General features: G+C 43.1%; 1 protein-coding gene across 1 annotated transcript in view; it reads left to right on the forward strand.

The window, feature by feature from the left end:
- MSN (moesin) overlaps positions 1-14243 on the forward strand; it is a 65530-nt gene extending 51287 nt beyond the window's left edge. The window contains exons 4-13 of the mRNA XM_045472953.1: positions 79-353; positions 2134-2217; positions 2699-2845; positions 3862-3958; positions 6027-6190; positions 9001-9131; positions 9391-9551; positions 10851-10943; positions 11292-11516; positions 12027-14243. Of these exons, the coding sequence (XP_045328909.1) occupies positions 79-353; positions 2134-2217; positions 2699-2845; positions 3862-3958; positions 6027-6190; positions 9001-9131; positions 9391-9551; positions 10851-10943; positions 11292-11516; positions 12027-12191 (1542 nt within the window). The 3' untranslated portion in view covers positions 12192-14243. The remainder of the gene's footprint in view (positions 1-78; positions 354-2133; positions 2218-2698; positions 2846-3861; positions 3959-6026; positions 6191-9000; positions 9132-9390; positions 9552-10850; positions 10944-11291; positions 11517-12026) is intronic.
- Positions 14244-14796: the final 553 nt, after the last annotated feature.

Below are 14796 nucleotides of genomic sequence, written 5' to 3' on the forward strand. Positions count from 1 at the left end.
GATGACCTTTCAGTGTTTCTCCCCATCCTACAGCCAAAATATTTTTTTTGAGAGCCCATAACCTCTTATTATTCCCAGGTGACTGCCCAGGATGTGCGGAAGGAAAGCCCTCTACTCTTCAAGTTCCGAGCTAAGTTCTACCCTGAGGATGTATCTGAGGAATTGATCCAGGACATCACCCAGCGCCTGTTCTTCCTGCAAGTGAAGGAGGGCATTCTCAATGATGATATTTACTGCCCACCTGAGACTGCTGTGCTGCTGGCCTCCTATGCTGTCCAGTCTAAATATGGTGACTTCAATAAGGAAGTCCACAAGTCTGGCTACTTGGCTGGGGACAAGTTGCTGCCACAGAGGTAAGGTGGTGCCTTTGGCGGGAGGGGGCTGCAGTCCATGGCTGACCAATCTCTATTACACAGGGACTGCCAGATCTGTTCCTTTCCACTAGGGTCTGTCTGAGGACCATCTTATGCTGCTCAGAGAGACATAGTTGCATATGGCGCCATACCCTATTGTCTCTCTGACTCTCAAAATAAAAAGTTTTTTTTTTCCCTCTCTGCCTGATTACAGAACTTCTTTACTCTGGAAACAGGTGCTTGTATGGATTACCAGAGACGGCTTGACATATCCTATCCTGGTTCCATTTTCTCAATCCTTTTCACTGATTTAGACCTCTTGTATCAGAGGTTCACAGAGGAGAGAGAGAAATACCCAAGCCAGGATGTGGGGGAGTTCCAACAGTCTTTTAATATTGACAGCCAGTGTATAGAGATTTCTGCTTTTATAAACGTCAAAGCTGAATGCTCTCAAACATTCATTATTTTTGTTTTAGCATCGCGACAACACATAAAATGAATAAGGCAGGCATTATACTTATTTCCTGGCGAAGGAAATAGAGCAGGGGCACTCACTATGAATTGCCAGATCTCTCACAGCTCATTTGAAACAGAATCAGACCTGGAGCCCTAGTCTTTTGAATTTTTAACCCTGTTTTTTTCCCTACTGCATCCAATGGCCATTTTCATAAGCTTTCGGATAGAAGGGAAAGTTCTTGATTCTGGGATCCTCAGTCCCATTGGAGCTGTGGCATATGCACAACTTACCTGAAAGTGTTAGGGATAGTGGTTGTTCCCTGGAACTCTACCTGATCACTGCTTTGATGTCTGAGATGGCATATTTAAAACAAGTCTTGGGGTACCGCGGTGGCTCAGTCGGTTTAAGCATCTGACTTCAGCTCAGGTTATGATCTTGCAGTTTGTTGGTTTGTTGTTGCATCAGGCTCTGTGCTGACAGCTCAGAACCTGGAGCCTGCTTCTGATTCTGTGTGTCTCCCTCTCTCTCTGCCTCTCTCTCTCTCTCTCAAATAAATAAACATAAAAAAGTTAATACAAGTCTTGTTTATGATGTAGTACATCTGGGAGGTTGAGCCTGTTAGTTTCTTCCAAAGCTATTTGGGCTCAGTTCTCTGATCACACGGGCTGTGATCTCATCCCTGAGCAATTTTCTCATAAACACAAACTATTGGTCCCACAGGGATCTAGGAGAGAGTATCCTGACTCTTAGCCTCTCAATTCAGCACAGACTCTTGATACATTACTGCCCTACTTGGAGACCACAACATATTATTGTGTGTGTGTGTGTGTGTGTGTGTGTGTGTGTGTGTGTTTGAGAGAGAGAGAGAGAGAGAGAGGGAGAGGGAGGGAGAGAGAGAGAGAAGCAGGCAGAGGGGGATGGAGAGAGAGGATCTTAAGCAGGCTCCACTCCCAGCATGGAGCCTGACACAGGCCTCAATCTCACAATGTGAGTTTATGGCCTGAGCCGAAATCAAGAGTTGGACACTTAACCAACTGAGCCACCCAGGTACCCCCTTAGTATTGGATTTTTTGGTTAAAACTACAAAGGAAGGTGTTTCCATTGTCTTTCTTTTCCACCCATTATTGTAACCCTCCTACATCTCAGGCAGTTCCCTATGTCTAATTAATACCTCCTGCTGTAATTTCCATCTACTTCCAATATGACTTCAGTGGGCTGACTTCCATATTTTCTTTGCATCAACCCTTCAGAGAGCTAAGTGAGCTCCCTTTTACTCCTTCATTTGGGTTTTGTGCTTGAAACTACTATCTGTTGTGTTTCCAGGGTCCTGGAGCAGCATAAACTCAACAAGGACCAGTGGGAGGAGCGGATCCAGGTGTGGCATGAGGAGCACCGGGGCATGCTTAGGTAATCCTGCCCTGGAAACTATGGGTTCTACTGCTTTTTTTTAGGGAGAATGAGAGTAGGTTGTGGGGGAAAAGAGACAAAAGACTAAAGACACTGGAGATGTTGGAGATAAAGGGACAAGAATGCAATTTATAGGGGAAAGTAGAGATAGAAAGCAAATCAGGATTATTTTTGTGAATGATGGCAACTGTTAGCCCAAACAGTTTTGACTGTAAAGAAATGAAAGGGACCTCAGTATCCCTAGAGAACTTCTGGGGTACCAAGGGCTTCTTCCCAACAAAGAAATGGGGAAGGAGCTCTCTAAACATAGTAAATCATTTAGGTGTTGTCTAGTTCAGGAATAAATCTTCTCATTTTGCCATCACCACACTATCTGGGCTCTGCTAAGAACATTCTTGTCATAAGTGCAGAACAGGGATGCTGTCTTCCTGGGTCTAATTCATAGGCTCCCCTCTGTAACACCTCCATATCTGTCATTTAGGGAAGATGCTGTCCTAGAGTATCTGAAGATTGCCCAGGACCTGGAGATGTATGGTGTGAACTACTTCAGCATCAAGAACAAGAAAGGCTCAGAGCTGTGGCTGGGGGTGGATGCTCTAGGTCTCAACATCTATGAGCAGAATGACAGGTATAGCTCAGAGGTCTCTTAGTTTATTTGGGCCACTCTGACACCTAGGGCTCATGATGAAGTAGGACTGTACCTCCTGGGTCCCACCTGGGTCCCACCTTTTTCTACCTAGTTTAGATCAGCCCAAATGTTTGCACAACCTCCCAGGCCTCTAGATCTTGCATTGACTAGATTTGCAGTGTCTACTACAGTAGTCACTGGCCACATGTGGCTATTAAGCACTTTGAAATGTGGCTACTCTTGAATTAAGATATGTTATAAGTATAAACTATACACCAGACTTTAGAGACTTAGTGTGAAATACAGAATGTAGAATGTCTCATTAATATTTTTTAATATTAATCTACATGTTCAAATGATAGTATTTTGGATATACTGGGTTAAATGAACTGTTATTATATTTAATTCCACCATATTTCTTTTTACTTATTTTCATATAGCTATTAGAAAATTTAAAATTACATGTGTGGTTCTCATTATATTTCCATTGGACAGCACTAGCCTAGAACCTACCTTGTGAGGGTTTATAATTAATCCCATTCCCATATGACGATTAAATACCTTTTGGCCTATAATCCCTCTTGCTACAGACATATCTCACTTGCTTATTTTTTCCCTTTTGTCTTCCCTTGGTGAGGATAGATATAATAAATTATTGTTCCATGTAATTTCTGGATCTTAGAGCTCATTGTTTACATTATCCCAGCTGTTACAACCTCGAGAGGAAGAGTCCCAATAAAATAGGGCTGGAGATTCTTGTGAGAGATTTTTAAAAGGTCCATGCCTCAACAAAAAATACAAAAAAAAAAACCTCAAAGATTGGGACAAGGAATAATATGTTGGTTGTAGTATCAGGAGGTCTTTTGTGCACCCTCAATACTGGCATCTGTCCTCATGGCATAGGATAACACTGGATCTACCTCCTTAAGGAAGAAGTTGGAGGCGTGGAGGGCAAACCACCAACCCTCTATGTCCTTCTTATCTTTCCCTTGTCCTGATGTTCTTGTTCTCTACAGACTGACTCCCAAGATAGGCTTTCCCTGGAGTGAAATCAGAAACATTTCTTTCAATGACAAGAAATTTGTCATCAAGCCCATTGACAAAAAAGCCCCGGTAAGTGATTCCTCCTACTGGCCAAGACAGGTACTTACCAAGACCTTGATAATGCTAGGAGCAATCATACCATCTTGCTCTCATTTTTCTGGCTTTTTTTTTTTTTTTTTGTAGGGGGGAGGAGGCACAAAAGAGATTGGCACCGGAAGGGGATTTTGATGCCAAGACATGGCTAACAGGCATCCTGTAGCTGGTGCCGCCCTGCTACCTGTGTCTCAGGAGAAGCATGGATGAGGGAGAGCCATAGGCAGTCTAAATGCTGCCTCTTAGCCACTGTCTTCTGCCCTAATGCTCTAGGGGTGGAAACAGAGAGTGTATCTGTTTTTTAAAGCATCTAGGCTCCAGAAAGTTAAACTGTTCATGTACTTTGGCCTATTTTTAATTTTATTTATTTTTTATTTAAAAAAAAATTTTTTTTTAACATTTATTTATTTTTGAGACAGAGAGAGACAGAGCATGAATGGGGGAGGGTCACAGAGAGAGGGAAACACAGAATCTGAAACAGGCTCCAGGCTCCGAGCTGTCAGCACAGAGCCCGATGCGGGGCCCAAACCCATGGACCGTGAGATCATGACCTGAGCCGAAGTCGGACGCTTAACCAACCAAGCCACCCAGGCGCCCCTGGCCTATTTTTAATTTTAAAGAAAGAATAGAGTCGGAAGTTCAGATCCAAAGATGATCCTCCAAACTTGTTTTTTGGTGTTACTTTGCTGCTGTCCTCTCAAGACTTATCTCCACAATAACCCAAGAACAAGAAAGGGCTTTGGATCTATTCATTCCTTTAATATCGTCATTATACTTTTCACCCTTTCAGTTGCCTGTGGCTAATAAGACTGGAAAGCTGGTGATTGGGAGTAAGATAGAAAACAAAAAAACAAAAAAGAGTCTCCTCTTTTGGTGTACCTCATGTGCAACAAGGGTCAATGGCCATGCCCAGCCAGACCATTCTCATGAGGCCTCAATCATTCTTCTCCAGCCTTGAGGTCTCTGAACTTCTGCTGCTAGGCACTATATATATATATATGTATGTATATATATTATACATATATGTATATACATATATGTATATGTATATATGTATATATATATATATATATATATATATATATATATATATAATCTCATTTAACCCTCAACAGCATTGTCAGGTAGTAGCATACCAATTTTATAACTGATTAAACTGAGTTTCAGAGAGATGGAGTGATTTGCCCAAGATCACACAACTAAAAATGGTAAATCTTGGATTTATACCTAAGTTATTTGACTTCTAGAGCCTGTGCTCCTTCCACTGCACACTAAGCTATATAGTAGCTTATACAGTAGTAGTTTGGGTTCAGTGGCAGACGAGCTAGTAGTTAATCCATTATCTGATAATCTTGGTCCAGTGGTATCTGTAATAACAAACTCAGACTCACACAATTTGTGTGTGTGTGTGTGTGTGTGTGTGTGTGTGTGTGTGTTTATTGAAACCGCTGCTATGTTCAACTTTCATAAGAAAAAGGTAAGTAATAAAGCCAGCTGAGATCAAGGGCTTCTTTTAAAAAAAGGACAGCTAGGACAGTCAATGTTAAGGAGATTTAGGTGTTCATGTATGTATTTACAACTTGCCTTATTCCAAAAATAATTTAAGGGGCTGTGTCTGGGATGTGCTTTTAGGAGATTACAGAAACAGTCCAGCCACCCATACTGCACTCACCAGTGTGTTATGTAGGGGTTATTGGGTCTCTAAAAGAGGCCCCTGAGATTCAGCAGGATCCCTGATTAGCAGATGTAGTCAGTTACTATCTTTCAATTAGATTGAGGGTATTTTAGGATGCTTTCATAAGCACAAGTTGCAAGAAATTGTAGTTTGGTAGTTTTCAGAGACAAAAAACCTGGGTTCTAGTCCTGGGTCTGTTGCTAGCTTGCTATGTCACTTCACCACTCTGATAATTAATTTTCCTATTTCTAACATGAGAAAATTGGGCTAAAAAACCTTTCCTATGCTTTTGGACTTAGCTTTTCAAAAAGCAAAAGCTTACCTTCATCTGTCCCTTAAAATTCATTTTTATTATTGGTTTCCCATCAGGACTTTGTCTTTTATGCTCCCCGGCTGCGGATTAACAAGCGTATCTTGGCCCTGTGCATGGGGAACCATGAACTATACATGCGCCGCCGCAAGCCTGACACCATTGAGGTGCAGCAGATGAAGGCACAGGCCCGGGAGGAAAAGCACCAGAAACAGATGGAACGGTAGGTTCTGTGGAACTGGAGTGGAGTGGAGGCTGGGGCTGGGGAAAAGAAACTTCTCAAAGGTGTCAAATTATAAAAAACAAAAACAAAAACAAAAAACAAAGATATGAAGCCATCCTTGGATAGGTAGAGAGAGGGAGCTGTACAGGGCTGATGCTTTCTCAAGTCTCAGGCATCCCTTTACCCAGGAAGCAGGCATTAGAAGCCTAGGATTTCAGAGGCTCATGAAGACATAGTTCCATATTGTCTTTGACCTTAATGTCGTTGCTCTTCTATGCAGACTCTGGGTTGCTCCAGATTATCTGACCAGTGTGGTGGCATTAGCAGAAACTTTCATGCACATTTAAACATGGATTCTGTAGGGATTTTTGAGTGGAATTAGGAAGAGCCACCAGAATTTTCCTTATGAAGCCCCTGTACTCTCTCTGTAACCCCTTTGTTATTGAAAGTGTAGCAAAGCTCAGCAACATCAACATCTACTTGGGAACTTATTAGAAAGTCAGAATCTGAGACCCTACCCCAGATCTACTGACTCAGAATCTGCATCTTAAGATCCTAGGTGATCAGTTCTCCAAAGAAGCCACCAGGCACATGAAAACATCCTTAGTCTATTAGGGAAATGCAAATCAAAACTACAATGAGGTAGCACTTGATAACTCACTAATATAGAATAAGTAAATAAATCAATACAGAAAATAATAGCATTGTCAAGCATGTGGAGAAATTGAAACTCATGTAAATTACTGGTAGAAACGTAAAATGTTTCAGCTACTGTGGAAAATAGTTTGGTGGTTTCTCAAAAAGTGTAACATAGAATTACCACATGAGGGGCACCTGGGTCGCTCAGTCGGTTGACTCTCTGACCTCTGCTCAGGTCATGATCTTGCGGTTCATGGTTTCAAGCCCTGCATTGGACTCTGTGCTGACAGTTCAGAGCCTGGATCCTGCCTCAGATTCTGTATCTCCCTCTCTCTCTCTCTACCCCTCCCGTGCTAACAATGTGTCTCTCTCCCTCTCAAAAATAAATATTTTAAAAAATTAAAAAATAAGCAGAATTATCATATGATCCCACAACTCCACTACTAGGTATATACTCAAAAGTGTTGAAAAGAGTACATGTGGGTTGCCAGGGTGGCTCAGTCAGGTAAGCATCTGACTCTACACTAAGAGTGTGGAGCCTCCTTGGGATTCTCCCTCTCTCCCTCTCTCCCTCTCTCTCTGCCCCTCCCCTACTCACACTTTCTCTCTCTCTCCCTCAAAAGTAAATAAACTTAAAGAGTACATGTACACAAGTGTTCATATCCAAAAGGTAGAAACAGTCCAAATGCCCAACCGATGAATGGATACACAAATCGTACAACTATACAATGGAATATTATTCAGCTGTAAAAAGGAATGAAGTACTGATACATATTGCAATGTTTATGAACCTCTGTAACATTATGCTAAGTGAAAGAAACCAGACACAAAGTTCACATACTGTATGATCCCATTTATATGAAATATCTAGAATAGATAAATCTGCAGAGACAGAATGCAAGTTGGTGGTTATTAGGGGCTATGGGGAGGAGAGATAGGAAGAGACTTGCTTAATGGATATAGGCTTTTGTTTTGGAGTGATGAAAATGTTTTTGAACTAGATAGAAGTGGCAAATATACAACATTGTGAATGTACTAAATGCCACCAAATTGTTTGCTTTATAATGGTTACTATTATATGAATTTCACCTCAATAGGTTTATTTAAAAAATGAGATCCCAGGTGATTGCTATACATTTCAAGGTTTGAGAGCACTGCTCTAGTAGGTACTCTGTCATAAAGAGTTTGGATCCTCAAGAAGCTTCTAATATAAATGAGTTCATGTCTGAGATGTTAGACACCATGGTTCTTATTCAAAAAAATTTTACTGAGATTGGGGGCAGTTCACAGAGCTGGATCTGACAGTAACCTTCCCTCGAGGACCTTATATATAGTCTTGTAGGATAAAGAGAAAAAAAAACAGTATGTACATAACTGTTGAAGTTACAAAGGCTGGGTCATCTTTTCACTCAATAATTATTGAGCAGTGAAAAAAAACAAAAATCTCTGCTCTCAGGAAGCTGATATTCTAGTGGGAAGAGGCAGAACAAATAAGCAAATTAAACAGTATGTGAGATGGTAAGAAGTGCTGTGGAGGAAAATAATAAAGGGGAAAGATGGGGAGAAGGATAGGACAAGTATTCTGAGGGCCCAGAAAAAGAAAAGACATCTAGGCTAGAGTGAGAAGGCAACCTCTTTAAAGAGGTATTGGGACAAGAAAAAGTGAATACTTGTTCTAGATTTGCAACACACTTTGGGGAAAAAAAGAGCCTAGAGCTGGGCTTCAGAGGGCAAGCAGAGTTAGGCCTAAGGACTGATACCCTAGCCATAGAGATTATTGGACTTGAAGCACAGTATCCTAGCAGAGTCAAAACTTGACTCCCTATAACTATGAGGTAGACAAGGCAAGACAAATAGGCCATTTTACAGATGGGATACTGAGAACAAGAACAAAGAAGTGACATAGCTAAGGTTATCCACTGGTTACCCATTGGTTACTAGTAGAGCTGGGAGTCCAGGTTGGATCTCCTGACTCAGGGACAAACTGACAGGGTCCTGAGTATACTGGCCCACATGGGGCTATGATGTGAAGACAAAAATGTGGAGATAAGGCAATGTGTTCCCAACTCACAAGCTCTAAGTGTGGTAGGGGCTGAGGGTCAAGAGCAAGGGAGACTTCGGGCCTTTCCATGTAACCTTGATATACTATTCCATCCTTTCTCTGTTCTTAGTGCTCTGCTGGAAAATGAGAAGAAGAAGCGTGAGATGGCAGAAAAGGAGAAGGAGAAGATCGAACGGGAAAAGGAGGAACTGATGGAGAGACTGAAGCAGATTGAGGAACAGACTAAGAAGGCTCAGCATGGTGAGGCTTAGAGTCATTTTTGAGACTGGGTTTTCCTAGAACCTGACTTTATGAGCTGGAGACCCTTCTGCCTGAGCTGCAGACTCAGGCTCTATAATCCATATATGGCTACAGATAGATGAAAGATTAGGCAAGAGGAAGAGTGCCTAGAACTTTCTGCCAGCTGTGCTCTAGGGTGAAGCATCTCCAGAAGGGAAACTAGGTATTTCTTCTTCATATCTGCACTCTTCACCACTTTTCCCCCTTCTTCTCTTTCCAGAACTGGAAGAACAGACCCGCAGGGCTCTGGAGCTTGAGCAGGAGCGGAAGCGTGCCCAGAGTGAGGCTGAAAAACTAGCCAAAGAGCGTCAAGAAGCCGAAGAAGCCAAGGAAGCCCTGTTGCAGGCCTCTCAGGATCAGAAGAAGACCCAGGAACAGCTGGTAAAGCTACCAAATGGGCTAGGATTGTGGTACCTGAATTTTCTTCTCTGTCTGCCTACCTATTCACAGTTACCCTTGCCTGCAGGGCTGGCTTCTTCCAGCAGGGTGCCAGTCTATGGGCCCCCAGCAGATGGCTTATTCAGAAGCAAGATGCAAAGTCATTGGTGTGGCCCAGAAATCTTTGCAAACTGTCTTCCGTAACCCTTACTTTTATTCTACTTTCTTCTTAGCCCTTGGGTATCTGAGCTGATGACCTGAAAAAGGAAAGGGAGGGAGGAAAGAAGCAAAGGAATTTACACTTAATTGACTGCCTGTGTGTTACAAGCTATGCTCGTGACTTTTCCTTTCCCCTTATTTTCTTATTTCCTCTCCAATAACCTTATGAGGTTAACCCATACGGATACTAAGCCCAGATAAGGAAATTAGGGCTCAAGGAGGCTTAAGAGACTTGTCAAAGGTCACACAATGCCACTGAATAAGGATGAGAACCCATTTTTGCCTCTCTTTGAAGGGTTTGCTCTCTAAATCATATGTAAGACTATGTGTCTATGCATTTATCAGGGAGGAGGGTTAGCATCCTTACTTTTATCATGTTTCCAAGGGTTCTGTGACTCAGAAATTAAGAACCTGTGGCCCAAATTCCTTGATATATGTTCTTCCCTTGTACTGTTTGGAGTGAGAGTGCAGGAACTAAGACCTAGTTAGCAGAGGGAAGTTTCCTCTAGGATACCTGTCCAAGGTATGAGGGTGTGCATAAGCTTTTTCCCTTGTTCAGATCGTCTTGTGACACTACAGTGTCTTTCCTATACTTGTCCTGGGAGGAGTCTTAGTGGAAACCCTGAGCATTCTAGGAAAACAGGAAAGGTTCTGGTACTTTAGGTAGTGACATAGTGATCTCCAAAGCTTTATGGAGGCCGTAACTATGCAGTGGGCAGTAGTGTATGTAAGAGAAATTGAGAGGGAGAGGGATAAAGGGAAGGAGGGAGAGGGGGAGAGAGGAAAGAGAGAGAGAAAGAGATAAGAAAGAGAGAAATGACATGTTTGTCTTTAGGAGGTCTATAGTCTAGATGGGGATCTCTGACTTATATGGAAATGATTTGGAGTTAAAGAATAGTAGATCTGAGAATAGGAGTGGTCTTCCAGGCTTCCTGGAGGAGGTGTGGTAAAAAGAGTCTCCAGAACAGCAAGCAAGTGGAACAGCAGGTTCCCTATTTGTTCCCCAGGGGAACTGGTGTTGAAGATACCTGGGGCCTGAGGACCAGAAGGCTCAGCTCTCACAACCTTCCAATTTATCCATAGGCCTTGGAAATGGCAGAGTTGACAGCTCGAATCTCCCAGCTGGAGATGGCCCGACAAAAGAAGGAAAGTGAAGCTGTGGAATGGCAGCAGAAGGTGAGATACAGTGCCCAGAGCAAAGCATTATGGGAAAGAGTACTATATGAATAAGTTTCAGTTCCTTAGATTCCTCAGATTTGGGCTCCTTACCCCGTCCATCCCTCCTTGACAGCAGGCATCATGAGAGAAAGAGCTCTAGGCTTTCTCAAATACTTCCCAGAATTCTCTAATACACCAGGACATTAGTAAATTGCTCCTATTATACAGCTGCAGAAACTAAAGACAGACAAAGTGACTTGGACTACCTGATGCCTGCCTCCTTCTGGGCTATTCTGTGCACATGTAGGATGCCACAAGTTAGCCTGGTCTGACTGCTGGTCTTTCTTTCCCTCTGTTACTGGACAGGCTCAGATGGTACAAGAAGATTTGGAGAAGACCCGTGCTGAGTTGAAGACTGCTATGAGTACACCTCATGTAGCCGAGCCTGCTGAGAATGAGCAGGATGAGCAGGATGAGAATGGGGCAGAGGCCAGTGCTGACCTGCGGGCTGATGCCATGGCCAAGGACCGCAGTGAGGAGGAACGTACCACTGAGGCAGAGAAGAATGAGCGTGTGCAGAAGCATCTGAAGGTATCTAGGCAGGGCCAAAGGGTCAAAGATACCATGTACATTCTCTAGATCATCATGGGAGTTAGGTAGAGGAGCCTGTCTCAGTGGAGTGTGGGAGGCTGAGCCTTTCTATGACAAGAGCTTTAAGAGTAGGCACCCATCACTTACTCATCAGACCTGGCCCCCTATTCCTTGTTTTTTTCTTTTTGCCCCATACTCCATTTAACTTTTGTATTCAGAAAATACCCCGACCTGATTTGTACCATTATTCTACTCTTAGAGAATACCTGCCATCAATCAATTGGTCCCCTAAGTTTGTGGGGGGTTTGTTTTATTTTTGCTCCACTGCAGTCCCAACAGGGCTGAAAATGGTCCTCAACAAATGTGTGTGTGTGTGTGTGTGTATGTGTTAGTGTATATAGAAAAAGAGGGGTGAATGTGTGTGGAGGGGGGGTAGAGAGAGAGAATCTGCTTAAGGGAAGGTAAAGTTAGATCAAGCCATTAACCCCTCATCCCCTTACACCTGCACAGGCCCTCACTTCAGAACTGGCCAATGCCCGCGATGAGTCCAAGAAGACTGCCAATGACATGATACATGCTGAGAACATGCGACTTGGCCGAGACAAATACAAGACCTTGCGTCAGATCCGGCAGGGCAATACCAAGCAGCGCATCGATGAATTTGAGTCGATGTAATGGTCACCCCAACTGTAGGGACCCCTCCTTCCTTCTTCCTTGCCCCTACACTCTTTTACTCCTGCCTAACTCACACTGTGCTGAAGCCACTAACTAGAACAGCCCTGGAGTCATGCCAAGCATTCAGTGTAACCATGGGACCAAACCTAGCCCCTCAGCTCCCACTCACTTCCTTGGACAAGTAAATGGCCCACAATGGTGCCAATTGGACCCTCTTTCCCTCTGTCCCATTTAATATAGCTTACAGGAAAAGACCACTTCCCTAGCTCAGAGGCACTTCGCACTTGATTTGGGAAATACCCCCTCATTTACTGTTGTTCTGTAGGGGTGAAGTGTGGTATTGGTTGAAAAATAACCCCCACACCCCTGCCACAGACTGCCTTCCTTTTCAGGGTCCTGTGATTTGCAGAAAATCACATGGTTTAGGAAAGGAGGCACAGCCCTGAGTATATGCTCTAGGATGTCAAATGACCTAGGATTAGCCCTTCCAATTCCCATTTCTTCTAGAGTTTAGGCTTTATAATGATTGGAAGCTAAAAAGATGTTCAGTCATTCTTCTCTATACCTCCCAGATGGGGCCTGCTACAAACTCAGTTCTAATAAGTTTTATCCCTGAGTTTAGGAATTCAGTTTCTCCCCATGGTGAGATGGCAGGAGACAGTACCTTCAAGAGACTTCACCAACGTCTTAGAAGGCTGTTGGCCATTCACTTCAGGCAAGGCTGGATAGAAGAGCCTACCCTAATGTTTTATAGGAGCCTAGGCTTGTTTCAAGTGAGATTTATGGGTGGAAAATGTATTATTCTGAGTTCCTTCCTTCATGGGATCTGCCCCTCCCCACTCCAACCCCCAAATTCCCTCCAGCTAGAGTGGTAGGGATGGTTACCCAAAAACCTAGCCAGTCCCATCCAGCACTCTTGCCAAAGGGAGGAAATGTTCACACTGGGCTTCAGTATTTTTTCTGCCAGGGTTCTAAGGTCACTTCTTTCATCAGAGCTTCCATCAGAGCTATGTGGGCCACCATTCCTGCTTCAGGGCCATCCATGCCTTAGTATGGTGAGCTCTGGAGCTTGATGCCAGTTGGTTCAATTGGTGAGTGGGTAGAAGATGCTGAGTGTGGTGAGAAAAGCCTTCAGCCTGGATCCCACTGTTTACTTGACCCCCTGAGATCCTTAATAGCTCCTTTCCCTCACCCCCTCCAAGGTGATGAATGGGCCCTGCTTCTGTTTAACAAACCTCTACCCAAGTCTTGCCCCAGCTGTGCTGCCCCTTGAAGTTGTAAACCAGAGAGATGTTGGGGGCTCTGGTCTGGTCCCTTCTACACTCCAACCTCTTTCTTTCAATCCAGGATTAACCTCCCCTTCCTCTATGTTTCATGTGTGCTCTTTTTTTTTTTTTACAAGTATTATATATTCTAGTGGCATCTAATTCAATATTGATTTCTGTGTTTCTTGCTAATGCACTCTTAGAAGATATTAGTCTTGAGGCAGGATCATTTTGGCCTCATTCCCTTACCATCCCCACACCTGGAAAGCATATACTATATTATTAAAGAATATTTTGCCAGAAACATTATTGCAAGAAGCTTTCAGTATTAGTGATGTCACCTGTCACTATAGGTCCTACAGTCCCTTCTTAAAATACTTGGTATTTGTTTCATTGTTTTTATTTTGCCTTCTCCCAAGAGTTTAGTTCCCAAGGGGTTATACTGTCCTTCCATGCAATGCCCCTAGCCCAGAGCCCTTGGCTTTGATCCCTCCTTGACTTCATTCTGACTTTGAAGAATCATGTGCATTGCTGTGAATTATATTGACACTCTCTTGGTGATATGCCCTATACTAGCTAAATTCAAACCTGAAATTGTAGGGCAGTTTAGCTGCCTTAAGGGCAATAACCCATTCACAGGGAGGATGGGAAGAAAAGTTAGATTTTGTATTTAGGTTTTTGTGTGCATGTGTATTTTGGGGGGTTTTAAAAAATTTTTTGGAGGGGTTTATGCTCAACTCATGTTCTGTTTCAGTGCCAATAAAAGGAAGACTTCTCTGTGACTTGATATTTTGTTGTAGTATGTATGAGTGGGTGGTTGTAAGATACTTCACTGTAATTTACATTCTGTAGACCACCTTCCAATCCTGGTCTCATTTCATACTCATTTCAGTCCTATGGAGAGTGGATATTACCATCCTCATTTTAGGAGGGAAGCAATGGACTTGAGAAAACACTACCCAAGGGACAAGACTGTCTGACTTAATTGCCTACACAGTTTCCAGGACTACAGGTCAACTTTTCCAGTGTAGGTGGGCCCTGAATTGATCATGGGATGCTCCTGGGCTCACTTGGACTTGGGGCTTTAGAATTTCTTGTGAAGGGTCTCTAGACTCCTCCTGGGATAGTCAGGCCCTGTCCTGCTTCCTTATTGGGAAGTACTCCAGGCTTGCCAATTTCCTACTACTTATTGCAGTTCCAATAAAGGTCAGAGAAATTACCTTGAACCCTGTTGCAAAAGGCAGTGAGGAGTGGAGTGTGAAGTGAAGATGGAGTGTATATATGTACAAAAGCTGTTGGGAAGTACTTTGTTGCTTATGAAACATGTCAATTTTATAACC

Source organism: Leopardus geoffroyi, chromosome X, assembly GCF_018350155.1.
Source record: "Leopardus geoffroyi isolate Oge1 chromosome X, O.geoffroyi_Oge1_pat1.0, whole genome shotgun sequence".
NCBI lineage: Eukaryota > Metazoa > Chordata > Mammalia > Carnivora > Felidae > Leopardus > Leopardus geoffroyi.